The 27,944-nt window shown below is 38.2% G+C and overlaps 1 protein-coding gene across 4 annotated transcripts in view; it reads left to right on the top strand.

Annotated features, from left to right (window-relative positions):
- The window catches only part of NAV2 (neuron navigator 2), a 457,081-nt gene that overhangs the window by 399,141 nt on the left and 29,996 nt on the right, over positions 1 to 27,944 (top strand). For 3 of the 4 annotated variants that reach the window (XM_027852625.1, XM_027852624.1, XM_027852627.1), the window contains 7 exons: positions 4,780 to 4,832; positions 5,911 to 5,934; positions 6,047 to 6,121; positions 14,430 to 14,513; positions 14,964 to 15,075; positions 17,837 to 17,982; positions 20,790 to 20,962. In XM_027852625.1, the coding sequence (XP_027708426.1) occupies positions 4,780 to 4,832; positions 5,911 to 5,934; positions 6,047 to 6,121; positions 14,430 to 14,513; positions 14,964 to 15,075; positions 17,837 to 17,982; positions 20,790 to 20,962 (667 nt within the window). Of the gene's footprint in view, positions 1 to 4,779; positions 4,833 to 5,910; positions 5,935 to 6,046; positions 6,122 to 14,429; positions 14,514 to 14,963; positions 15,076 to 17,836; positions 17,983 to 20,354; positions 20,364 to 20,789; positions 20,963 to 27,944 lie in introns of all 4 variants that reach the window. The other variant, XM_027852626.1, reaches the window with a different exon arrangement.

Raw genomic sequence — 27,944 nt, 5'->3', positions numbered from 1 at the left:
TTTTATTGCTTCATTGACTGGAATATACCCAATTATTTCATTCAGTCTAATGATTCCAGCCACATTGGAGTAAATATTCTTCTGGCTTGTGCCTGCGTGCTGATTGCATGCAGTGACTTGAATCCTACCCCTCCCTACCCTGTTCTGTCAGCACTGGGGCTTTGGAAGCCCGCTCCAAAAGTGCGCTAAAGGTCATGAAAACTGGTAGCTAGAAAATGAGACACATTGGTCAATCTGCAAGCATTTATTAGGTGCTTTTGCTTTAGGTGCTGAGGATACAAAGATAAAAGTGAGAACATACTCCCTGCCCTTAAGGAGCTTATGTTCTGTTCCACACAGATTCTTAAACTTTTTTTGTGTAACAGATCCCTTTGACAGTCTGGTGAAGCCTATGTATCCCTTCTAAGAATAATGTTTTTAAATGATTAGGATTTTATTCCAAAGGAATCCAATTATACTGAAATACATTCATCAAAACATTTTTTACTAATTCACGGACCCTAGGTTAAGAACCCCTGTACTGACAATATGTTCCCAGCTAGCTATATACAAACTATATACAGAGTGTTGGGAAGGTGGGTGTAGTCAAACAAATCCTCTTGAAGAAGATTGAGATGGAGGTTTCAAGATGGCATGGTGAGGAAGGAGAGTTTGCCTGGGAGATGGAATGTCCTATACAGGGAACAGCAAGTAGGACAGTGTGGTTGGAGCCTAGATTGTTTGACATGGAATAATATGAAATCATCCTAGAAAGATAGGCTGAAGCCAGATTGAAAAGAACATTAAATGTCAAATATGGCTATTGATAGTTTATCCTAAAGGCACAGGGGAACCACTGAGCCTTTGGAGCAGAGGAGTGACCTGGTCACCCCTGCCCTTTAGAATTCAGCTATATCGGTAAGGTAGCTTGTGTTCATTCTGGAAAGAATGGAGGCCAAGGAACCAATTAAGAGGTTATTGCAATAGTCCAGAGTAGAGGAGATGAGAAGTAGGACTGGGGTGAGGGATAGGGAAGAGATGTGGTAGGAAAAGAGAGAAAGGGACATATATGAAAGAAGTTGAAGTATCAAAAATAGCACAGTTACTAGATTTCCTAAGAGCTAGCTCCTGATACCAAGGGGAAGCCATATTGTCTTTTTAAAAATCTTTGTGTGTGTGTGTGTGTGTGCATGTGTATTATTAAAGGCATTTCACTGATTCCAATGTAGCTATACCACATAACAGGTTAACCTCGACTTCTTTCTGAAAGAGGATAAATTCTAACACTTCAGAGCAGGCTTAATTGACTTTTATTTTTCAGCTTCTTTGGCCTACAGCCATATTGATGCCGTTTATGAATCAAGAAGACTTAAATACATAGAAATATCATAATGACATTGGCGAGAACCCTGCTCACCATATGGGTCGGTCTGGTACCCAGTAGCATTAAATATTCATAGAAATGTCCCCAAGGCAGCAGCACCGGTAGCACATTAAACATTTAATGAGGAAATGTTAGCAATTTGGAAGAAGAAAGCTCAGCCCTTGACTAATCCAAAAATCCCATGTTAGTTCTTTGCATATTTTGTTTGACACTGTCAATGACAGTATGTTTGTTCTAATGGTCTTCCTGACCAGAAATATTTCCCTTACTGATTTGCCTTAGTACTTGAAAGACTGACTATTTGTCCCTTCTTTGGTCCAAGCAGTGAAGATCCTCACTAAGGTGGGTTTATAGAAGCATAGAATGACTTTTCTGGGAAGGTCAGGATTAAGTTAGGGTCCCATGTTAGGTCAATGTTCAGCCTATGAACAGTCTGAGGGCTCTAGGTCCAAAAGAAGGGTTGACCGCAAGAGAAGAAGATTGCCTAAAGCAGTCTCATCTTATTTATAATTTTGCCTCAGATTATTATGCTTTTTCCATAGCTCATGACACGTCTATAGAAAAGTGCCTTTTTTTTTGGTAGGACTGTAGAACCTTTGAGCTGGAGGGGATCTCCATTTGATATAAAGACCCTCTCTACAATATCCCTGCTGAGTGGCCATCCTATGTAGGCCTTATATTCAGTTTAACAAATTTGACTAATATTCATTAAGTACCCAGTTTGTACGAGACACTGGATGATGCACTCAAGATACAAAGGCAAAAACCAGACAATTGCTTCTCAAGGAGGCTACAATATGTATACAAATTAGTACTGTACAAGGAAAATAAGGAGAGAGAGAGCATTACCAACTATGGTGAAAGAGGAATAAGGGAGGGTTCATGGAGGAAGTGGCACCGGGATTGATCCTTGAACGGAGTCAAAGATTCTGAGACATGGAGATGAGCAGGAAATGTGTTTCAGACATGGAAGCAAGAGAGAGAGTAATAGGCAAAAAAAAAAGGGTTAAAAGTTTGAATAGAAGCTTGGAACAGCCACTGAGAGGTGTGGAATAGAGGATCAATCAGAGATTTGCAAATCAAATGAAGATTAGCAATGTGAGGGAGGCAGCCTCATACAGTGGAATAAGCACTGGCTTTGAAATCAGAAGACCTGGGTTCAGATCCCACCTCTGACATTTACCACCTTTGTGACCTTGGGCAAATCACTTAACCTCCCTGGATCTTAATTTCCTCACCTCAAATGTGTAACACTGATTGATTCTTCTCATGTTCCCTGACTTGGGAAAGCAAGAGGGGAAGTTGGTCTACACCTCAATCTCTAATGTCCCTTTTAGACCCTCCTTTAGCCACCAGTGACCACCATGCTACCCTACATTACAGAAATTGAACAAACTGTAAATGAGCTTCCTAACAAAGTAGGGTACCTAGACACAGCCAAAACTAACAAGAAGATAGATGGAAGGAACAACTTAGATTGGGAGGATGTGAACAGGTAAGACAAGGAAGGGCTCAAGCAAGTCAAGAGTGTAGGTTCATGTTCAGATGAACTGGTCAGGTAGGATCAAGACCAGGAAGAGGAAAGCAAGGGCAGGGCAGGGAAGATGGACAGGGAGAACAGGGAAGAATCAATATTCAGGAAGTAAAAGTATGGTTGAAGACATAAGTTTAGGAGGAGTGAGAGAGAGGAGGCAGGGAAGAGAGACAGAAGTAGAGGAGACTAATTAAAGACCAATTTTTCTAAGTCAAATTATGGATGTGGCACCACTATATATGATCTGATGGACTGTTCCTGTGAATGGTTGAACCATTGTGAAATTGTAGGGTGTGGGAACTGAGGAAGTTGATGAACTGAAAATGTAACATTTAAGGGTATATATATGAATATATATGTATATATACATATATGTATATATGTCATATGTCATTATACACACACACACATATATATCTTCAAGTATGAGTTTAGGTTGGAGAGACTGAGTCAGGTACTGAACTCCTTGAGAAAGGAGGGAGAATAGTTTAGAAGGTAGCAGATGACAGCAACAAGGATCTGGAACAGATGACAAAGAGGATGTAGTAAATCCCAAAGAGACAGAGTTGCTGAATGTTGGTGGCTGAAAGAGAGTCTGGAAGGGACAGTGGAAACTGAGGTGTAGACCAGCTCCTCCTCTTGCTTTGGGAACGTGAGAAGAAGCAAGTAGTGTTGAAGAAGGTGGCCAGTGATGCAGTGTCTTCTGGAGAGGGTCCGGTTTCCATGAGAAGAAGAAATCTAGGAAATGTGAGAAAAGAAGAGATTAAGCAGAGAGGGAAGGTATTTTTAATGATCTAGTTCTAGAGGGCACAGGTGAGATAGTAAAGGGGAAAAGAGAATAGGGAATGGTAGGAATGGCTTGGATAGGGACAAGAGTAGGAAAAGTATGAAGGAGATGAAGACTTTTGCCCTAGAGGAGATGCTATACTAGAATAGCTAATAACATTAATAAGCATTGCTGTAGCCTATCAGTGGTTTCCTGCTTAATGTCTATCTGAAGAGTAGCTCTGGAAGGTCCTAACTGATACCTTAAAATGGGCATTTAAGCAAATAAAAGAAGATTTGCTTTCTGGGAGAATTGTTCATTTAACCACTGGCTTATAGATAATTTTGCTGCATTTCAAAACCATCCAAGCTCTCCCAGGTATTTTTGATAACAATTGGTGGTGTGAGTAGGAAAATTTTGTCTGCTAACTCCGAGCACCCTGTTTTCCATGCCGTACCCAGAGGGCTGGGGTCATACCCCAGCAATGGCATATCTTCTCAAGGCTCTCTGGCCATTGTGCCTGATCAAAAATTCCCTAGTGAGCTCTTACGAGCTTTCTATTTGAAAAGTAAACTTCAGAGAGGTTTCATAAAAAATGTAATTAGGGCTTCTTAAAATAAAGAACAGTTGGAACACCTGAGCATGAAACATAGCACATTTTCAGATCACATTTGAAATAACAAATGAATGTGTCTTGGGTGGTGAGAAAATGCATTCCTTAAGTGGTGCTCATCAGTAAGAGAATTACTCGTCTCCTTGGGTACCTGATAAAAATAGAATAAAGAACCAACATTTTTTAAAGGATGTATTTCTAGGCAGATTGTCATTTGCTCGATTTTTCTTGGAAGAAGTCTCTATTGAATATAATCTTTCTAATTTTCACTGTAATCTGCCTTCCCCCCATGTAAAAATGGTAGCTATTTATAATTCCCCTCATTATCTCTGTTTTCTCACCTCCTACAATTAATATGAATAGGATAATGAATCATGATGAAATAAAGCTGTTTTGTATTTTCAAAGAGAGGTTTGTAGTTTCCTGCAGTGTATTGCCCATGATTTATCTCTTTGGTCACATACCCTGTGGTTATGCAATTGGCTTGTTATTTTTATTTTCAGTTCATGGATCTTCCCTCTCCTTGGTTTCCAGTACATCATCCATTTATTCCACAGTAAGTATTAATAAACTTAGAATTACTCTGATAGTTTGGATTTATATATTCTAATCACTTTAGCAAATTTTTGTTTGCTTATCTTTTTGGTCTGGAACTGGGATTTCATGGGTTCTGGTGAAAAAACTCCCTCTACCAATGTAGGTCTGTAATTGCTGGTCTTAGAAAGTTGCCTTGGACGCAAAGAGGTTAAGAGACTTGCCCAAGGTCACACAGCCAGGATGTGTGGAACTTGAACCCAGGTTTTCCCAACTCCAAAGCTAGCTCTTTATCCACTATACCATGCTACATCTTTTTCATTTGTGCCTAGAAAACAAAATCATAAATGACCCTTGGTAAACAATACTCTTCAAAGTCAACACAGCAAGTCTATGTCCTAAATTTCTCATCAGGGCCAATATATTCTCATATACAAGGTTGAGAACTCATACTCTAGAGCTTTTAATGTAGCAGGAGAATGGGATAGTTAGAATACAATTACATCAGGGGCAGCTAGGTGGTACAGTAGATAGAGCTCCGGCCTTGGAGTCAGGAGGACCTGAGTTCAAATTCGGCCTCAGACACTTGACACTTACTAGCTGTGTGACCATTGGCAAGTCACTTAACCCCCGTTGCCTCTCCAAAAAGAAAAAAAAAAAGAATTCAGTTATATGCATAGGAAAGTAGCAGGAGCTTGCCCATAGATGGCAGGAAGTGGTGATTAGGTAACAGTTCTGTACAGTGTAGGTGCCTGAAAAGCTTATTTAATACCTTATTTTTTCTATCAGAACATAAGCTCAAGGTAGCCATAACTATTAATGAAACAAGCATAATGTCATGACATGATCACTAGACTAGCTAGCATTGAATCCCAAGAGTAAGGAGACCTGAGTTCTAATTCTGAATCTACCACTAACTGGTGACCTTAGGCAACACAGGATAACCTCATTAAAAACTCCTAAGATACAGTCTTCATGGCCAACAATGAACCTGACCTGCAGGTAAAAATATTTAGAATCTGAGCTAGCCATGTTGGGGTAATTGTGGCACACTTCAATCCCACGCACACCTACTCTAACTATTTTTGTTTTTCTTACAGCCAGAAGAAAAGTGCCAGTCAGAGGTAAGGAGCAGTTCCTTGATTTGATATCCCTTTTAAATCTCAATATTTTATATCCTTATGGATCTGAGAATCTGGTCCTCAAATAAGTAATCCTTTAAAACGTGATGTTTAGATTCGAAAGCTACGGAGGGAGTTGGATGCATCCCAAGAGAAGGTTTCAGCCTTGACTACTCAACTGACTGCTAACGTAAGTACTAAGAAGTGGATGCTTGCAAATGTTGCTCATTATTCTGACAAGTAAAGATTGGGATTTTGATTTAAACTTAGCAACTCAAAGTCAAAACTCAAGATTCATTTTAACAAAAGTTGATGTCCATTATTGATGATAGGCCTGATTAAATATTCAGATGGATCCATACCCCTAGCCATTGATATGGATATTTCTTCCAGGGGTGCTGATTCACGACTGCTTATTCTGTGCAACGTTTGTCCATGTTCTCCTCCTATACATTTACTCCAGAGGTTGTTCCCGCCTCCTCCACCACCACTACCCCCCTGCAAAGTGCTAATGGCCTTTCTCACTTTCTCTTGGGGTCAAGAAGATTAAATAAAATAATAACTGACATGGATATTCTACTTTTTGTTTTGTGAAGTGGGTTTACATCTAATATTTCATGTGAACCTCGGAAGTCCTATGAAATAGGCAATAGAGGTATTATTCCAGTTTTATAGATGAAGAAACTGAGGCACAGAGACAATGTAGAGACTTGCCCTTGATAGTGGTTAGCAGAACCAGGATATGAGCCCAGACCTTTTGATTGCAAAATTATACAATAACAGTCTCAGTTAGCTATTTTACTGCCATTCTATTAACCAACAGTCTATACTAATAACAATAATAACCAGCACTTTTATAACGCTTTGAGGTTAGGAAAGCACTTTACATATACATGTGTTATATCACTAGATACTCACAACAACCCTTTGATCAAAGTGCTATTATTATTACAAATGAGAAACCTGAGGCAGATAGGTAAAGTGTCACGCAGCTAGTAAGTGTCTAAGGCCAGATTTGAGCTCACGTCTTTCTGACTCCAAATCCTATGCTGTATCTGTGGTAGCACCTTCCTGACTTTGTAGAACAAGGAATTTCTGATACATAAAAGTTTATGCTAGAAGTTATCTTATAATATAAATTTTCTTTCTAGCATAAAGCTCATTCTTTTTGCCTCCATTAAAGTCCTACTCTGATGCTTCCTCATGGATGAAGGCGAATCTTGTTTCTCAGTAGCTATGCAAGTGGTGCCCAAGTCTTTACTATCTCTTAACCGAGATAGAAGGGCTTTTAATTATGATCCTAGCAGCAAATTCTGTGGATCTTGTCCCAAGAGCAGCACAGCTAGTTCAGAGAAGCTTATCTAAAGGAGACTGGCCACTGAGCGATCAATGTTTTTTTTTTTTTTGGCCATAGTCACCCATAGGGGTCTTTCTAAAGGAGGAAGAGAGCTGTCATTTACATCCGAGAAAGGGATGCCCATAGTGATGAGGTCACAGCTCCTCCAAGGAGAGAGGTCTTCAATTACACCACATATGAAAACATGGGAGACAGCATAGTGCAGTCAGAGGACCTAGATTCCGATCCCACCTCTGACCCTTACCATCTTTGTGATCTTAGGCAAGTCACTTAACTATTCTGGGCCTCAGTAGTCTCATCTTTAAAATGAATGAATTGAACTAGATGGCCTTTGAGGTCCCTTCTAGCTTAAGAGTCTATCATCCTATAGCTAAAATAAGAATTCCTTAAATGTTAAATACAAATGTTTTTATTTTGTTTTCTTCTGTTTTTTTTTCCCATCAAATGACCTTAAATGTTTCTTGTACCTCTAATTATGGAGGATGGTCCAGTTTTAATATTACCATTACAATTCAGGCCTACTTTCTATTGGTTAAAAATGCAAATATATAGAGGTCTGCCTTAATATGTCCATTGTCAACCCTGGGGTTAGTATGAAATAGGTTCTTCCCTTATAACTGTGGAGTCTGATTCTTGGAACCCAGAACAAAGAAACAAGATCAATGAAATACTTATTAATACTACTATGTGCCAGGAACTTTGCTGTACAGAGATAAAAATACAATAAATGGAATAATCCTCACTGACAAGAAGCTTACATTCTAGCAGGGGAGGCAAATATGTGTGTACAGGTATGCGTGTATACATATCTCAATTTTCAGTTGGAATGTTTTATAATTGTTATTGGTCACCATGTTGATCAGAGTTCCTAAGTCTTTGAAAGTTGTTTATCTTTATAATATTATCTCCTTAACTGTTTCTTATAGTAAAATAATATTCCATCACATCTACGTACTATAATTTTTTTCAGCCATTCTCCAACTAATGAACATCCCCTCAATTTATAATTTTTTGCCACCATAAAAAGAGCTGTTATAAAACATGTTTGTACATATGATCCTTTTCCCCTTTGATCTCTTTGGGTTTTGACCTAGTAGCAGTATTGCTAGGTTAAAGGGTATGCAGTTTATTGCCTGTGGGGCATAGTTCCAAATTGCTTTATAGAATGACTAGGCCAGTTCACAGTTTCATCAATACACACTTCCCTTAATGGTGGCACTTTAAAAATCACTGAGGAAAGGTTTGTTTTTGTTTTTCTTGATCTTGCATTTGAACAGAAGTCTTCATATGATCTTAAAACATGAATGGTAGACATTTTGTTAGAAGAGAGCCTTTAACACAGATTTCGCTCTGTTGACTCAATTATAATCAACAAATGGTAAACACAATGGGATTTTAAGGTTTCTGCCTATATCAGCCAATTTCATAACTACAGACATGTCATTTTCTGTAGAATATTGTCTACAAAAACCTGGGTTTCTCTTACCCATGTTTTCATCAAGAACATGAACATAGACCACTCTTATGAAGATGTTAGACTTGAGAAAGTGGACGTGTGAGTCAGTAAAGGCTAGTGCCTTCTTGAGTGTCTTTATTCATTCATTCACCCAACAAGCATTTATTAAAAGCCAACTCTATGACAGGTACTATGGTAGACAGGCACAGAAGATACAGAGCCCCTGCACTTAAGATACTTGGATTTACAGATGGTTGAGGGGAGGGATCAACAGAAAGACAGACAATGAAAGACAAAATATGTTGAAAGTCATTCCCAAATGAGATAGTATTAGAAACTGGGGATAATCAGAATAGTGTATTCCGCTTTTTGATATTTAAAATCTATTTCATAGTTCCTTTATTTCTGATTTAATTCTTTCAATTAACAAAAATATTTTCTCTCCCTTTCATCTCTACTCCCCAATGAAACAAAAAACAAAAACATTGTAATAAGCATAGTCAAGCAAAATGAACATATGGCTCATTCTACACTCTAATCCATCACCCTTCTTTTTGGATGTAGGAAGCATGCTTCCTCATCACTCCATGACTGGTTGTTATGTTGAGCAAAGTTCTAAATCCTTTCAAAATTGTTTGTCGTTACGATGTTGTTGGTTTTTGTTTTTTTTTTATAAATTGTTCTCCTAGTTCTGCTTACTTCGCTTTGTATCTATTCATACAAGTTTTCCCAGGTTTCTCTGAAAATACCCCTTTTGTCATTTCTAATGGCACAGTTGTAGTCCATTTCATTCCTATACCATAATGTGCTTAGTCATTCCCCAATTGATAAGCATATTCTTAATTTCCATTTCTTGGATGCCATAAAAAAAGAGTTTCTATAAATATCTTGTACTTAAAGATACTTTTACTCTTGCTTTGATCTCTTTGGAGTATAGGCCTAGCAATGGTATCATTGAGTCAAAGAGTATGTACAGCTTAGTAACTTTGGGTCCTGACTCCAAATCCAACAGTACCTAAGTGCCTTTAAAATTGTGTTACCTATGGCACATATTCTTTATGTATGTATTTGAACCAGTCCAACCATTCTTCTCAATGTGATTTGCATAACTGCCATTTTTATTTCTTCATATCATATACTGAAGTGGTGATATACAAATGTGGTGGTTTAATTGTCATCAACATTGAGACCAAGTCACTGTTGTATCTAATCTGTTTTATTTATAACCTTTTTGTAGTCTTTTCAATTTCAACTATAAATAGTCTGGTGGACACGTGGTCTAACTATTCTCATGCCAAGCATTGTACAGGATCATTTTCCTCTTTTGTGAGGAAGTATAAGTCACAGTCTAGTGCCATCCTCTTCTATAATGATTTACAAATGATCCTTCACTTTAAATTAGTGTTACCTTGGCTCCCATGTCTCTAGTTGGCAAAGAGATCAAGTATGTCCTAGCTAAGGTGGTTTCTGGCTCTCTTGGTCTCTTCATTTGGCAAGTGTTGTTCATTTATATTTCTTTAAGGAAAAAATGATCATCAGAGTCAGTGTCTTTGCTTTTATCCATTTCCCATACTTTAGAGTCAGCAGTTCTTTTAAATAAGACAATATTGGAGCTATTACAATTGAATGCAGTTTTTCCCCATCTTTCTTCTTCTAATTTGGAATTGATTTTGATCTTTCCTCCAACTAGCTGATGGTCTGATTAGAGACAGCTGTTTCTGAAATGGCTCCTACGTGAGCTAATGGTTAATTCCTGTCTAAGAAGTTATTTAGTCGATTTTGTTTTTGTGATATAAGCACCAAAACAATCTCTAACCTTTCAACTCTCTTCTTGGAAGAGTATTCATGGTATATAGACTTAAAACTCCCTAGTAGACTATAGAGCTTCGATCTCTTTAACTTCTTTTTTTATTATTTTTTCTAGCCTTTGACTATTCTAAGATAAACTTTTATTAGTGTGCTTTAGAGCATACACAGTTATAGCTTATTTTGTCCTCATCTTTTCCTGTGGAGCTCAGATGGAAAGAGCCCTGGGATAAGGTGCTACGTCCATGATCCTTATTCTTATTCTGAAAGTACAATGCCAGTGGATAGAGAGCTGATCTAGGAGCCAGGAAGAACAGGGTCCAGATCCCACATACTGATGCATTATAAGACCCTGGAAAAATCAGTTTAGCCTCTCTAGACAACTTTTAAAAAATAATAACAATAATAATAGTAGCAAACATTTACATATCACTTCAGGCTTTACATGTGTTATTTCATTTTGTCTTCACAGCAAACCTGTAACATAGGTACTATTATCATCCCATTGTAGAAAAGAGGAAATTGCAACTGGGACAGATTGTAATTTGCCCATGATAATGCCACTAGCAAGAATCTAAAGAAGGATTTGAACTTAGTTATTCCTGACTTTAAGCCCACTGCCCTGTCCACTGCGCCATCTTGCTGCCCATAAATTTTTAAAAACATTTTTATTTAAAGTTTTGAGTTTCAAATTCTATTCTTCCCTCTCTCCCCCCTCCTCCTTCCCTGAGATAGTAAGCAACCAGGTATGTTATACATATGAACTTACATAAAACATTTCCATATTAGTTATTTTGTACAAGATGACTTTTTAAATTCTTAATCATAAATTAATATTAAATTTCCAAAATAATTTTCACTATCCTCCTCTTTGGCCGCTTTCACATTAAAAATCAAGATGGTTATGTGGTCTAATGAACAGACTACAAAACCTAAAATGAGGAAGATCTGAGTTCAAATCCTGCTTGAGACACTTACTAGCTGAATGATCTTAAGAAAGTCGTTTAACCTCTCTCTGCCTCAGTTTTCTCACCTGTAAGTGGAGATAATAACAACACCTACCTCCCAGGATTGTTGTGAGTATAAAATGAGGAGATGTGTAAAGTACTTCTGTTAAAGTGCTTTATAAATGGTAGTGATGATGATGATGGTAGTTAATATTAAATATTAAGATATGTGTTGACTCAATTGGAAGGCTCATATCAAGTTCTTCATCAAATCTTTCTACCTTCTAATCCTTTGCAACAGATTTCAGCTCATAAGTTGTACTTATCTTCACAGTGATGTTTTGCATATGCTTGCCATAAAAGCACTATGACTAAGTATCCCATCTTATGATGTTTCTAATTGCCTTTGGGCACATGATAAAACCAATTCTACTAACTCTTTTTATTTTCCTCTCCAAGAACCAGTCAGTTGTCTTATGATTTAGGTGACTGACTGTCTCATGGGCACTCTTTTCTCTTTTCCTCCCTCCCCACCCTGCCAATCCTACAAGACTACCAAATCAGCATTAATTCATCCTCCCAGGTGCCAGTTAGAGATGTTGAGTCTACTGATTGACATGTAGACCAAAAAGAACTAAATTCAGTCATGGAGTTGGCCACTCAACAGCCATCAAATGCTAATAACCTTTGCTTGGCTGAATAAATTTAGATCCCATTCAACTTCATGTACCTTTTTGAATCCCATTGTGATACTCCCATCTCTCTGAGATTACTCTTCTACTTTTCACAGCAGCTGAAGTGAGAACCCTCACCATTATTCTAAAAATTTGTTTGTTCATCACATTTAATCCTGTATTATTTTACAGTAAATATTTAACCATACCAATAAGTGGTAACTTATTTAATTGTCTGCCATTTTTCTCACAGACAGAGCTATGTTTATTTTTGTAGAACTGACTCCTCAAGGACATGTTATCCCTATGTTTTCATACTATTCATGTTTGTTTTCATTTGGAACGTGAGAGTATGGTACTTGGTGAGAAGTCTATTGTGTGTTAGATGAACAAGACTGAAATGACTTCACTATCCCATATTTTCCTAATCATTCTTGTGACACAAAAGAAAAATGGTCCTATCTTTTAACAGCAAAATAAGACCCTCTGTTATGATCTGGTTTTCCATTGTTAATGTAAGTTCTTTTAGAGCTTAGAAAAACAGCTCATTTTTCAGTGGCATAGTCTTATTAATGTCAATTTTTTTCTTTTAAAATTAAAAATTTGAATCCAGAGATGAATTCAGGGATGGGGAAAGAAATATTATTGAATGAAATAGTAGCTCCATATTTTGAGGATCCATTATTTCATTAGGTGTGATTATTCTCTCTACCAAAGTAGATTGTGACCCCTCTGTGCATTAGTGTATGGTGGCTATAGCCTCCAGAATTCATTACTTGGTAACTAAACTTCTGATGATAAGCCTCTTTATAATTAGCCAGGCTGATAGTTGGATGACACATATATTGCTGGTTCCATAGTTGAAACCTGTCCAGCTTGGTAAATTCTGTGGGACTGTTCTATGTTGGCATAGCCTTGGAGAATGACCTCCACACTACAGTGAAAGTATTAGATGAGGGACTCAATGGAGGAGATGAGATTTTTTTAAAGAAACTATATTTGTCACTGAAAACCTTTGCTTTCTTTACTCTGAAACACAAGTGTGAAAATTATTTCAGAAGTGACTTTATTCCTTCACAGAATTGTATAATTCTTTTCTCACCATACTGAGGCTTCTAGTATAGCTAAATCCTCCAAGATAAATTTAAATGCGTCTCCTTATTTTAAAACTTCGAGGCATTTTATTTTAAGATACTCAGAGCATCTATTTAAGATACTCAGAGCATCTATTCATAAAGAAATAAACAGGTCTCCTTGTATCCCATTTATCATAGCTAGTGGTCCTTTGAAATGGGATCTCTATATTTAAAAAGCTAAACAACTATCCAAGAGGCCGCTTGTCCTCAAACACTTCTGCTCACCAAACCAAAATAACAAAATCCCCTACCTCCCCTTGAATCCCTTAAGTCTGGTTTCCAACCTCATCATTTAACCAAAACCACCCTCTCCAGGTTAACCATCCATCCTCATGCAGCCTTATTCCAAGGTTTCTATTCTATCCTCTTCTTTCTCCACCTCTTCAAGTCTCATTGTCTAACATGATCATTTACCCTTTTTTATTGAACTAGTTCAACTTTGAATATTATATCATGTTGGAATCTTACTTTTCTCATTCATCCTATAATGCTTCATTTATCTAATGCCAATCCTGCCTATAGAAATGTACCAAGACTTTTTCCTGGCTCCTTCCTTCTTTACCATCTGTATTTGCCATGGGAATTACTCATCTTCTCTCAGAGACTGTCACTTTCTAATTTCTCTCTTTATACCTATCCTATACCTTATTTCCATATTGTGTACAATCTTTAGACTAGCTGATTAATTGAGTTTGTACCACTTCAGTACTAAGTGACTAAGAAGTCACTCTGTACTATTCCCTAGATCCTTCTCCATTACCCAATTATGACATCAGCCTAGTTGTGGGTGAGCGCAGTCCCAATGTAAAGCCTTGATACGTCAATACATATACTTCTTTGTACCTAAAAATTAATCCCAGGATCTTCAGCACTGGTTTTGTTCAAGAAAACATTACTATTGGTTTCACCAACATTAACAGGCCCAACAATACATCCTCTCCACTTCACCTGACCACCACATGTGCTTTGTCTTGACCACTTTGACATTTTGTTTAGCCTGCTTTAGAACAAGTCACATACGGTCATGTGTGTGTTTGTGTTTGTATGTGAATGTGCTCCACCTCACATGTTTTCCTTCCCTTGGATAGAACTTAATCCCATTCTGTGTCCTTGACCTTCCAGGCTCACCTTGTAGCAGCTTTCGAGCAAAGTCTTGGGAATATGACAATCAGACTTCAGAGTTTGACCATGACGGCCGAACAGAAGGCAAGTATGAGGAAGAATGTTACTTGGTTGTCCTTGTAATAAAGTATTAAGAAAGAAAGCCCTCACATTGTTTCCTTTAGATCATATCATCATGTTAACTTAAGTGAATTTAATTAACTCCCTGAATTATAGTAAAAATAGGTCTTCATGTCGATCTAGTGCTTGCTGAGTAGAAAGTAAGTCTAATTTTATGGAAATAGTTATTCTAACCAAATGCTAAGTGCAAATGGCCTAGAAATACCGAATCCATATAACCCTGTTCTTTTTCTTTTGTTTGGTTGTTTTGTAGACCTTATAAAACCTCCACCAATCCATTGGAATTGCCCCCCTGCAAAACCAATCTTCCACTAGGCTATCCTTCCCATCTAGGCACTTTTCCCAATGTTGAGTGGCTGTTCCCCACTGTGCAGTAAGAATTTAGGTTTATAAATGTTTTCCTTTGTTCTTCAGGACTCCGAACTGAATGAGTTAAGAAAAACAATTGAGCTTCTAAAGAAACAAAATGCTGCTGCTCAGGCTGCCATTAATGGAGTAATTAACACACCTGAGCTCAACTGCAAAGGTAAAGAAACAGAAAACTAATTTTAGCAGAAGCACAATACCCAGAGGATGCCATCGCTTGATAACATCTGATGCAACTTCCCTCATGGAGATTACTGATGTCTGTATGAGATCAAACTTTTGGTTGACTCTCAAAGGTTTATGAAAGATACCATCAGGTTGAAAATATCTAACTTTAAAAAAATTATTCAAATTTGCTCTTTCCACTGCTATTTTGCACATCAAAGATGGAAAAAACACGTTTGTATTGGCAAACTTTATTAAGTTTTTTCATGCTAATTTCCCAGTCTATAACTCTACCAGAACAGCTAAAGCATTCATATTTTCACATGGATATGAAATAGAGTAAGAGTTGTTTCTTCAGTTTATGCCTAAGAACTCATTTCTAAACAAATGCTTTAGGTCCAATTGCATTTTTACACTGACTTTTTGTGTGAGAGGCAGGGGAGATACTTTTTTTAGCAATGTTCAAAATGGATTACTTTTAAAAGAAACCAAGAAAAAAAAATTTGAAAAAAGATTTGTCTATCTGCTCTCATCCCTTAGACTCAGAGTTACACTTCCTTTTCTCCCACAGGCAACACTATAAAAATCCCAAGAAAATGTTTCATCATTTTTAGGAAATTCTAGAAAATTGTTTCTGTGACTGCTTTTAGCCTGACTAGACTCAAAAAGTTAGGTGGTGAAGGAGATAAAGCACTGGGCTTAAAATCAGGAAGACTCATCTTCCTGAGTTCAAATCTGGCTTCAGACACTGGGCAAATCATTTAACCTTGTTTGCCTCAGTTTCCTCATCTGTAACATGAGCTGCAGAAGAAAATGGCAAACCACTCTAGTATCCTTGCCAAGAAAACCCGAAATGGGGTCACAAAGAGTCAGATGTGACTGAAAGAACTGAACAACAAAAGACTCAGAAGGCACTTTCAGACAGTTTAAAATGCTCTGCTGGTTCATAGAATTATGGGTTAATTGATTTAGAGCTGAATATGACCTCAGAGGTCATCTTGTTTGACTGACTTAATTTATAGATGAGGAAGCTGGAGCCCAGAGAGGCTAAGAGAATTTGGTCAAGGTTACACAGGGAGTAAATGCTTTTAAATGTGGTTTAAACTGACTTTAAATCCAGTATTCTTTCCTCAGAATCATACTACTATAAAAGTGGGGGTCATTGAGTCAGTTGATCAATTAGTTACCCTACCTTATTTTAAGTGAGAAGATACTATGGCTTGATACCTTAACCAACATCTCAGCCAAATCATTCAGAGACGTTAGACTAAGGGCAGAAAAATCCTTGAAAGCCACGGGATGAACTGGAGTGATGTGACACAGGAAATTTGTTTGGATTGATGAAGAGGCTTGATCCTTCTGGGTCTTCTATAAGATAGCTGACCAGTTTGGAATCCAGTGATATGAGCCAGTGGTAAGACAGGACAAGGAGCTTCTCTTTTCTCTCAAGCCTTCCCCAAGAGATTCTCAGGGGCTTGGCTAGAACTGCTGTCTACTTGCCAACTAGCAATCTCTGAATTCTGAACTGGTCTTCTATTTTATAGAAGACCCACAAGACATGACCAAGTCTCTCCACCAATTCAAACAGACTTCCTCTGCATCATCATTCCAGTGTATCCAGTGGCTTCTCAGAACTTTTCTTACTTAGTTGAAAGTCTTTGAATGAGATGTAGTCTCATCTTGTTAATGTGTCCGGGTATAGCATCTTATCATTTAGAATAGCAATATTTGATACATGACTCATTCCACCCCACAGACACTGTTTAATTCCACATAGATGAGAGAGAGCATCCTGAATAAGACAAAGATTATGAAAAGAGGTTGAGCCAATGTATCAAAATCACTTACTCAGACTATTTGACACCTTTATAAAATGATTGATTTAATAAATTTTGGCCATTCCACCAAGTGGCAAAGGTGAGTGCTGGATTCTGAGTCAGAGGACCTGAGTTCGGATCCTGGCTCTGTCATTTGCTGCCTTTGAGACCTTGGACAAGTCATTTAATCTGCCTGGATCTCAAGTTTCTTCAAATGAGAAGGTTGGACTACATGACCTCTAAGGTCCCTTCTGGCTTTAGTCTATGTATGATGCAGTGACCTGTAGTCTCTACCTCACTGAATTTTTGTGAGGATCAAGTAGGAAACCATTTCTAAGACCTTAAAGCACTATATAAATGTCAGTTGTTATTTTTGTTGTTACAACTACCATGACAACTACTATCATTATTATTAATTATTATAGTCTGATGCCATATTGGGTTCCCTTATGGCTTCCCACTATCTACATAGGAACGATTGCTTGTGCTGAGTAGGAATCTCGTCTTGATTTCAGATCTAAATCTGTGATCCTATAAGCTTAACTAATTGCTTATAGTCAATGTTGCTGTGGCTTGAAAAATTTCAACCTCAAGGAATAAGACATTGGTCATATATTTCCGTAGTTTATTTATAAAGAGTTTAATTTGTCCCTCTAATTTGGAAAGAATTTGGGGGGAACATTCTCTCTGTGCTTCACCTTTCAAAAGAGAAAATTCTAACGTCTTTGGGTTGAGTATGGGGAAGGGGATGCAACATCACATCTCATCTTATTAAGCAGAGTGCTTTTTTGAAGTTCTATGTCCAATTACTAACAGGTGCTGATACAAAAAAAAGAGTCAGTCCTTCTAAATTAAGCACCGGTAATATAAGAATATGTGTGTCTGACAACTAATTCCCAAAGCATCAATTAAGTCAGCAGTTTCTCCTTTTGTATGCAGGCAATGGGACTTCACAGACTACCGACCTCCGTATCCGAAGACAACACTCTTCAGATAGCGTCTCCAGCATCAACAGTGCTACCAGTCATTCTAGTGTGGGGAGCAACATAGAGAGTGATTCAAAGAAAAAGAAGAGGAAGAATTGGGTAAATACAATTGAACAATATTGATGAGAAACTCCCAAAGAGCAACATATTTAAAATGAGAAGACCTGGGTTTGAGCCCTGGTTCTGCTGATTACTCTAGGCATGACCTTGAGCAAGTTACTTACCCTGTCTGTGGCTCACCTGCAAACTGAGGGTGTGGGACTAGATGATCTTTAAGGTCCTTTCCAGCTCTTAATCTGTGATTCCATGAATAGATTCATTAGGACTGAATACGAGACAAACATGAATGCGAGTGGGATAAACCCTAGACTGGTTCTTAACTGCTATAGAAACTAGTCTTTTAGTAATATAACACAGAAAAATAATTAGCTAACAAATTTTTAGCTACACAGTGGTTTCTTCAGGTCAATGGTGTGATCATAGAATTTCTGAAGTAACCATTACCTTAGAATTTTTCTGTTCCATTAGGCTGTGAAATGCATACCTTCCATTTCATAAATGTCCCGTGTTTCTTGTGTTGTATTGTGCATGAGGTTCTGGATTCCAGAGCTAACATTTTCTTTGGATGGTGCTCACTGGTATTAGTGGCCTGTTTTTCATAAGTATACTTTATTGGAGCAAAATTGGAGGCAAATCAGTCTTCCTTTTGAATGCCCCTAATCTCCCTTCTTACAAGAGAAATATTTACATTTCTCAAAGTAGAACATTGTTCTCAGTCAGTGAGTAGTTCAGAAGAGGATGTGAAGGGTCCTGGTTATGAAATGGCAGGTTTAATTAAATTATCTCCTGCTGTGGTATTAGTCATGTTTTTATACCTTCAGAAGATGTGCTTGAATTTTTTTTTCCATTACAGCAGTATAATCAGTGATGATGACCCTCCAAAGGATAAAATGTTATACTCATTCCCCTCCTCTTTTCCGGGGAGAGAAATCTCAATCTTTCTCCTGTTTTCTTGGTTCCACTGTTGGCATCCAATGAGATGGCACAGTCAGAACTGGGGGAACCTTGAGTGCTCTGGGTTTCCTTTCTTCTCCGAATAACGGGTGTCTTGTGTTTTTCTGAACCTGTCTCCATCTTCCAGGCAGAGGGGTAACATTGTCATGTTATCATCATGGTCTGCTTAATGTTCTAGAAATTGTCATTCATCCCATACACTTCTCAATCATTTTACATTATCCTGGATGGGTGGCAAGGTCTAATTAAATGGGAAAGAGGGTGGACATTTTAGTCATGATATACCTTTGCTGGTTGCAAGCAACTAAAAAGCCCAATTCCCTTATCCAAATTGTTAAGTAACTTTAAAATAACAAATGGCTTTTTGGCAACCATTTTGTGAGTTAAGCATAACATGATTAGTTAATCAATCAATAAATATTTGTCAGGTTCTACTGTGCTAAATGCTTTGATTAGTTATCAAAATGAAGAGAGAAATGTTTTTTCTAAGAAGGACATAAACTATATATATATGTGTATATATGTAAATATATAAGTATATGTATTTCCCCCCTCCAGTAACTAAGACCTAAGGTCTATTTAACTTAAAAGCAACTCTTGGTTAAGCATAATATTGAGAGACTAGGAGAACATAGATATTATCAATTCACATGCATCCAAAAATAATTTTGTCCAACAATTTCAACCTCCTTCCCCACAAATCTTTTATTTTAGAGAGAATGATAGGATCTCAGGTGGGTAGGTTTGAGTTTTACTGTTTCCAGTCAACTCTTAAGAGATTCCAGCAAATCATGAAATGACCACAAAGTATGGAGTAGAAAGAAAAATATCAGACCTGGGGAACTTTAAAAAAGTTCTGTAGCCTCTGGGTGGTTAAGCATGGGTGATGAAAGTCTTCGTAGTCTGGGAGCCATTTTTCTGTTTTAGAACTTGTATTCAACCATACAAGTATTTACTGGACACCCACTGTGTCTAGGCTAAATTCTTTGTAAAAGGAGATGATTTTAGAAAAAGGGAATGACTCCAAAAAAATACAGTAATTCAAAGATGAAAATATCCAACCAAGAGTGGAACTGATTTGGTGTTTTTGAGTAGACATAATACCGACGAAGGGCAAAGATAAAAGGAGGTAAAAGAATAACAGAATTCTGTTCTTTTCAATTGCCTTGCAAAAGATGTGAGGAACTTTCCAGCCAGCCAGGGAGAATATGAAAGAATTTGGACTACACGGAGGCCAAAAGTTCTATTCCCTCACTTCTGTGATGGAGAAAGCCTCTGGTATTCCCAAATACTCATGCTTTGGCCATATCAGTTAGACTTACCTGCTCTTTGTGTGGTGTTTATTGGTCATGTTATGTCTGAAAAGTCCAAAGCTTTCCCCATTCACTGGCTTTATCTGTTAAAAATTGTCTTTTTTCCTTCCCCTTCCCAATTTTTGCTTGCGCTTCCTCTGGCAGGTCAATGAGGTAAGCAAGACAAACTTGAAAACATCAAATACCAAGCTAACCCATCCATCCATATGACTAACATCCTTGGCATCCATCACCATGTCTAAGCATATCGCTTTGTTGCTATTGTAACCTCATCACCCAAACATCCCTCTATCTGCTGAGCCACATCCTGTCTTGCTGTTTCTACCTGTAGATTCAAACAAAAGAGTAGGCATGGAATGCTCTCCCCAGGTTCCGTCCTTTCAATGGTTTCTGATTCCTGCCTCTCCCTTACAGCCCTATCAAAAGGGAAAAGTCTTTGGTGACCTTTCTCCTTGGAAAGAGTGGGCCATTTGGTTGCCACTTGCCTTCAAGAGTCTGCATGTCTGTCTTTCTGCCCTGGCAAAGTATGGATGGGCATTCCTTTGGATTCCTTCCATGCTTACCAGTGTATCTTTTCAGTTACGCAGTTCCTTCAAGCAAGCTTTCGGGAAGAAGAAGTCCCCTAAGTCAGCTTCCTCCCATTCAGACATTGAGGAGATGACAGATTCTTCTTTGCCTTCCTCACCAAAGTTGCCACACAATGGCTCTGCGGGCTCAACGCCACTGCTGAGGAATTCTCATTCAAACTCTCTGTAAGTTCAGCCTATAATTTTAAAACCTTTTGGGAAAAGCAGCGTGACGTTATCTTTGTTTCTTTGAAACAATGATATAGAAAAAAAAAAACAATTGCAACTAGGAGCGCTGTTATTATTCCATTCTGCACTATCTTTGCCACCAAACCTTTAAAACTATTCCAGGCAATACCACTTCTTTGAAAGCTGTTTTTGCCCTAACACATCAGGATCAGTGACACTAGGCTGAAAGCCAGGAGACCTGAGTTGGAATCCCAGCTCTCTTGCTGCCTAGCTGAATGACTTTGGGCAAGTCATGTAACTTTTCTGTGCCTCAGTTTCCTCATTTAATAGCTGGGGATAATAATTCTTCCCCTATGATGCCCTGAGGTATCAATGGGTTATATTAGAATCAGGTATGATAATTTTGAAAAGCATAAAGCACTCTTTGTTTTCAGTTTGCTTAACTAGGCTTTTTTTTTTTTTGGTTATAATAAGGGACAAACAAGGACAGGGAGGGATCACAGAAATGACTGTTGTAAAAAAAAAAAAAACAAAGGCAACAATAATTTTTTTTATTCAAGCCACAAAAAGGAAAAGTACAAAGCATGATCTAAATGTAAAGTAATGTTAGGATTAGAACTCTGATTATTATTTAATGTTGCTTACTCATGTGGCCTGGAGGTCTTGTTCAGTTAGATTACTCATTCTTAGAGGGAACATGAATTGTTCTTTTTTTTAAATTCTTGGCATCGTTCATTGGAATAGTAATGACTTACCAAGGCATTGGAAAAGGGGGATTTTGAGCAGCGATTCAAATTAGACTAAAAAACTTTGAAATCCCCCAAATCCAATTCTAGTCCAGAAAGCATTCCTTCACTACTATGTGAAAGGCACTGTCCTAGGTACTGGGAATAGAAAGACAACGATGAAAAATAATCCCTGTTCTACTGAATCTACATTCTACTGAACAGTATCATACAAAAGCAAATAAATCAATAGACTAACATTTCAGGAAAGAGAGAATAGGAAAGGAGAGGTATTCCAAAGGAAAGGATACCTGGACTGAGCCTTAAGGAAGCTGAGGATTTTAAGGTACATGAGAAAGGAATGCATTGAAGAGCCAAAGGGTAACAGCCTGTGTGAAGGCAAAGAAAGCAGGAAAGAGAATGCCAAATTGGGAGAACAGCTGTAGGCCCCTTAGGTTAGAATTTGGACAGCACGAAAGGGAGTAATATGCCATATGCCTAGAAAGGTAGACTGAAACCAGATTTCAATGGGTTGTAAATAGTAGGTTGGAGGAGCATTGTAATTTAACCTGAAGGCAGTAGGGAGCCAATAAAGATGTTTGAGCAGGGGAATGACATCATTGGACCTGGAAGGTTATTTTGGTAGCTATGTATATATTGGATGGAAGAGGAAAGAGACTGGAAGCAGGGATAACATTTAGGAGGCTATTATAACAATCCAAGTGAGAGTTGATGAGGACCTGATCCAAAGTGGTGGTTGTGAGAATGAAAAAAAAGTTGTAGAGGTAAAGGTAGCATTGACAAGACTTCATAAGAGATTAGATAATAGGGATAAGGGAGAGGGAAGAGTGGGAGATGACTCTGGTTGTGAACCTGGATGACTAAGGGAATGATGGTACTCTCAAAGAAATAGGGAAGTTTGAAAGAAGAAAAGTTAGACGGGCATTGTATAGTACATTTTCTTTTCTTTTTCCTTTTTTGTAGTTATTAATGGTGGTTTCTTATAGTAAGATAATGCTTCAATAGGCCATGCAAAGTATAGGGTCAAGACAATGGACAATTTAGACTAAATAGGGAATTTTGCTTTGGAAGTATGACATCCTATTTATCCTCATAAAAGGAGTGGTAGGATGGGGTAGTGGATAAATGGTTGGATTTGGAGTTAGAGAACCTGGGTTCAAATCATTACCTTACAGTTTTGTGCCTATGACAAACAGTAAGTCACTTCCTTTTTCTGGACCTCAGTTTCTTCATCTAAAAAAAGAGGAATCAACTAGATGATCTCTGATATCCCTTCCAATTCTAAGTCTGATATCTTATGATTTTTTAAAAAAATTTTATTAGTATCTTTCTTTAAAATCACCTACATTTCCCAATGCATGTCTCCCCTCCTCCACCAGAAAGACCATCACAAAGAATTAAAATGAGGGGGGAAATTCAGCAAAACCAGCCAATATATTCAAAAAGTATGACGCTATATACAATATTCCACACCCATAAGTCACCCAACCTTTGCAAAGATGCAGAGAGAGGAGTATCTTCTCATATTTCTTCTTTGGAGCCAAGCTTGGTCTTTATAATTCACCATTCATGTTTTTTGGTTGTTGCTTTTTCCCCTTTTCATTTTTGAAGTCATTGTTTAAATTGTTTTCCTGGTTATTTTTCCTTCACTTTGCATCTGTTCATTGAAGTCTTTCCATGCTTCTCAGTATTCATCATTTTTGTCATTTCTTACAGCCCAATGACCCATTTGAATGTGGTATAGTCAAGTACCACAGCTGATTTAGGCATTCCTCAATCCATGGGCATCTGCTTTTGATCTTATTACTACATAATGTCTCATGTTGTTAGTTGCCTTTTGATATACAGCATGCTGTTTTTCTACTAGGATTCTAGGTTCCTTGAAAGCAGAGGTCCTATCTTTTTTACCTTCATATGCAATATGACACTTGGTACAAAGGCCTGCACTTAGATGCTTAGCAAACATCTGAAGTCAAGTCACATCAACAAATATTTATTAAGTTTCTACTATGTGTCAGGCATTGTGCTAAGCTCTAGAGGAAGGGAGGGAGTGAATACTTGTTGATTAGTTAATCTGAGTGTCTGGAAAATGTGGGAATAATAACTTCATTGATAGGGTAATACCCTGAAAACCTTCAGATGCTTCCAATTAACAGGCTGAAGTTTGTAAATCTGCCCCTAATATAGACCTGGCAGGTCGTCACTATTCACACATTCATTTAACAGATATTTATTTAGTTAGTATTGTGTTCAGGATCCTGTATTGGGAGTCTTAGAGGGAAAGAATTAGATAATAGGACTCCACCCCAGAGCAGCATACTGTCTAGCTGGGATTATGATACATACGGAGAGCAACTAGAGACTGTAAGAAAGAATTCTTTTTCAAAAACCACTTTCCCTATTGGGATTGGGCGAGGTTGGCAAAGCCCTTTTCTTACGTTCCACAGTGTCCATAGAATCTGGAGATGTTTGTCTTTGGTCTGATTTTCCAAAGGCTGGGTGCGTAGCAAATGCTCACTTCTAACATTGAAAGATTTGTAAGAATGTGAAAAATAAAGAAATTCAAGGGAGTTCAGGGATAAAACCAAAGTAAGGAAATCAGGGGCTGTGACAGGAAACACCCACCTTCTTGGCAAGGAAGGGATGCCAACTGTGGGAAGGTAGAAATGAGTCCCCACCCTTGAGAGGCAGTCATCAGCCATAGCTTCAAAGCATAACATTAGAAAATGGGCTGGAATGAATAAACTGACACTAGTTAGGAAAAGAAATTGGATGATTTAAAAAGCCTTTCTTAGTTAAAACTTGGCTAAGATTCATGGCAAACTTTTTTTTCTTAAGCCATACATTGGAAGGCTTTACTCTCCTTGTAGTCCTTTATGTAAGTGAGTAACCTTTTCGTAGGAATAGTGTATGTCCTGGTGGGGATGACTTTACTTTCCTTCTCTTCCTCTAGATCTTGGTACAGTGCCTGGCACGTAGCAGGAGCTTAATAAATTTTAGTTGATGTGACTTGACTTTAGATGTTTGCTGAGTATCTAAGTGAGGATGGGGAGACATACTTTTTCTCTCTTCCAGGTTTTTTGCCATTGCTTAGCCAAGGGCTGCCAGTATAGTGCCTTCTACTTGCTAAACATTGAGTAGGACATATTCCCTGCTGATGTTGATTGAAATTTTGTATTGACTAAGGGTAAAAAAATTTCAATGAATTAGAGAGCAATTAAATGCCTTGTTGGTTGTGAGGTCGATGGCAAACCATTCAATTAGAATAGGAACTAAAACAAGATTCCCCAACAGTAAACTGGAGCCTAAATGATCTGTCACAGACTAGAGCAGGAATTTTTAAACTAGAGTCTGTGAACTTTTGTTTTTAATATTTTGATAACTGTATTTCCAGTATACTTTGTTGTTGTTCAGTTGTTTCCAGTCATGTCTGGCTCTTCATGACCCCATTTGAGGTTTTCTTGTGAAAGATACTGGAGTGGTTTGCCATTTCATTCTCCAGCTCATTTTACATATGAGGAAACTGAGGCAAACAGGGTTTCAATTATGTGTCCAGGATCACACAGCTAGTAAGTGTCTGAGGCCAGATTTGAACTCAGGAAGATGAGCCTTCCTGACTTCAGTCCCAGCACTCCATCCACACTGCACCACCTAGCTGCCCTTAGTATAATTAGCTCCCTTTTAATCCTATGTGTTTTATTTCATAAATTTAAACACATTATTCTGGGAATGGATCCATTGACTTTATCAGACTGTCAAAGGCATCCATGACACAGAAAAGATTGAGAACGTTTGGACTACTAGAGTATCACAAGGGAATGCTTATATACTGCAGATTCAGTCAGCCAATCAATAAGCATTTATTAAGGGCATACTAAGTACCAGGCACTGTGCTGAGTATTGAGGACCCAAAAAAAGGAGTGTGTGTCGGAGAGAGTGGGGTGGTTTCATGCCTTCGATATTCTAATGGGGGAAAACAACATGCAAGTAAGAAGATACATACAAGATATATAGAGAACAGACAAAGGCAAAGTGAGTGGGGGAAGCATTAGCAGCTGTGGGCACCAGGAAGGACCTGCAGAAGGTGGGATTGGAGCTGCATTTTGAAGGAAGCTGGGGAAGTCAGTAGGCAGAGGTGAAAGGGAAAGAGCATTCTAGGGATGGGGGCCAACCAGTAAAAAGATGTGGAGTTGGGAGAGGGAGCATGGTGTTTGAGGAACAGCAAGGAGGCCTGTGTCGCTGCATCATAGAGTATGTAGATGGGAGTAAGGTGTAAGAAAATGGGAAAAGTAGGAAGGGGCCATGGTTATGAAGGGCTTTAATGCCAGATGGTTCCAATTAAATCAGGAAACTGCTCATCACAAAAAGGAAACCATTTGTACAATATTTGTCCCAAACCAAATAAGCTTGATTATAGTTGAGCCTTTAAGTACCTGACTGTTGTTTGGAAAATGTGCAAGGCTTTGTGAGGAAAAAAAAAGGTTACCTCAATTATAAATATTCAACTTTGTCATTATTTTTTTTTGTTTTTATTCAATTCGATAAACATTAAATAAGTGCCTACTAATCCTTAGATTTGACTTTGATGAACTCTCACCCCTTGGAAGAGCACTAGCTCTGGAGTCAGGAAGACCTGGGTTCACATTCTGCCTCTAATGCTTTCTACCTCTAGCAACAGTTCTGAACCTCGGGTCCTTTATCTGCAAAATTAGAGGATTCAACTAATTAAATGTCCTCTGAGGTCTCTTCCAACTTTCTAGATCAAGGTTCCCCAATGGATCATCATCTCACCATTATATCATGCCTTAAGTCTTGAAAAGTTATTTCCTCACAAGCTTAGGTTGTAAGGGTATTATTATTATTTTACAGATGAGGAGACTGAGACTCAGAGAGGGGACCCAGCTTGTTCTTTGCTCTTAGTGACACAATTGGTACTAGGACTTTGACTCTGCATCCAATGTGGTCTTCACACCATACCTGACAGGGATAGATAAACCTTTGATAGGCTTATGTTTGTTGAGAAAATGAAAGTCTTGCCTTAATCCTGAGTGCTCTATAAATGAAATATTTTTGTGCCGTCTTTCAAGTTCCATGTTGCAATAAATAGTTTAGGTTTAAGAAACCAGAAAATGAAGTTGAGGGGAAAATAACAGAATGTAGCTGTTCTGCAGTTCATTTTTTTCTTCTCTTTCTTCCTGCCCCCCTCCAACATCATCATATCACTTTTGACAATTTTATAAATGGTTTTCCTTTGGCAATTAAAGAATCCCCCACCCTCCACCAGTTGTACGGCTCAGGTTTTGGCCACAAACCCAGTATACAATACTTTGAAAGCCAACTTGCTGGCTCATTTTCATAGCAGCCACATGCTTAACATCTCTCTTGGAGATAATCAACTTCAGCTTTGTAACTTTGCTGAACTTGAGTTTCTTCTGTCTTCATTCCAAGAAACAGTAAAACTTCTTGCCTCGGGTCCCCCTCCACGGCTGGGATCATTTAAATTCATAGAACTACCTTTTGAGCAATTGAATTCATCACCGCTTTTTGTGATCCCACACTCTGCTCACATGCCAGGGGTCTATCTGTAGGCATCCCTATTTATGGATGAACAGATAAGCTGTCAGTTGGTCAAAAAGCCTTTATTAAGCATTTGTATTTTCAGACTTAGTGATACAAAGACAAACATGAAACAGCTCTTGATTTGAAGGATCATCAGGGGAGTCAATATATAGATAAATAAGTACATAGAGAATATATACAAAATGAATGCAAAGTAATTTTGGGAAGCAGACTAGGGAGGAGTGGGAGGGATTAGAAAAAGGTTCATGTAGTAGGTAGTATGTAGCCCCCTAGCATCCACTCTCTCTTAAATGCCAGAGATTCCAATTACATCAGGAAACTGCTTATCCCACAAATAAGACAGTTCTTAAGACAATCACCTACAAGTCTCCCAAACCAACTATGTTTGATTGTGGTTAAGTCTTTATGGCCTAGGCACAGAGGTGGGGAACTGGCACCCCTGAGACTACATGTGGCCCTCTAGGTCCTCAAGTGTGGCCCTGTATCTGAATCCCCATAAAAGGATTTATTCTGTGAAGTTTGGGTTCAGTCAAAGAGCCATACTTGAGGACCTAGAGGGCCACATATGATCTCGAGGCTGCCAGTTCCCCACCCCTGGTCTAGGATACAAAATTTTGTAAGAAAAAAAGGCAACCCAAGTTCTAAATACCCAA

The sequence above is a fragment of the Vombatus ursinus genome, unplaced genomic scaffold (assembly GCF_900497805.2).
Source record: "Vombatus ursinus unplaced genomic scaffold, bare-nosed wombat genome assembly UNPS02009770.1, whole genome shotgun sequence".
Classification (NCBI taxonomy): Eukaryota; Metazoa; Chordata; class Mammalia; order Diprotodontia; family Vombatidae; genus Vombatus; species Vombatus ursinus.
The sequence above is the reverse complement of the archived record's forward strand: the minus strand, read 5'-3'. Positions and strand labels throughout refer to the sequence as shown.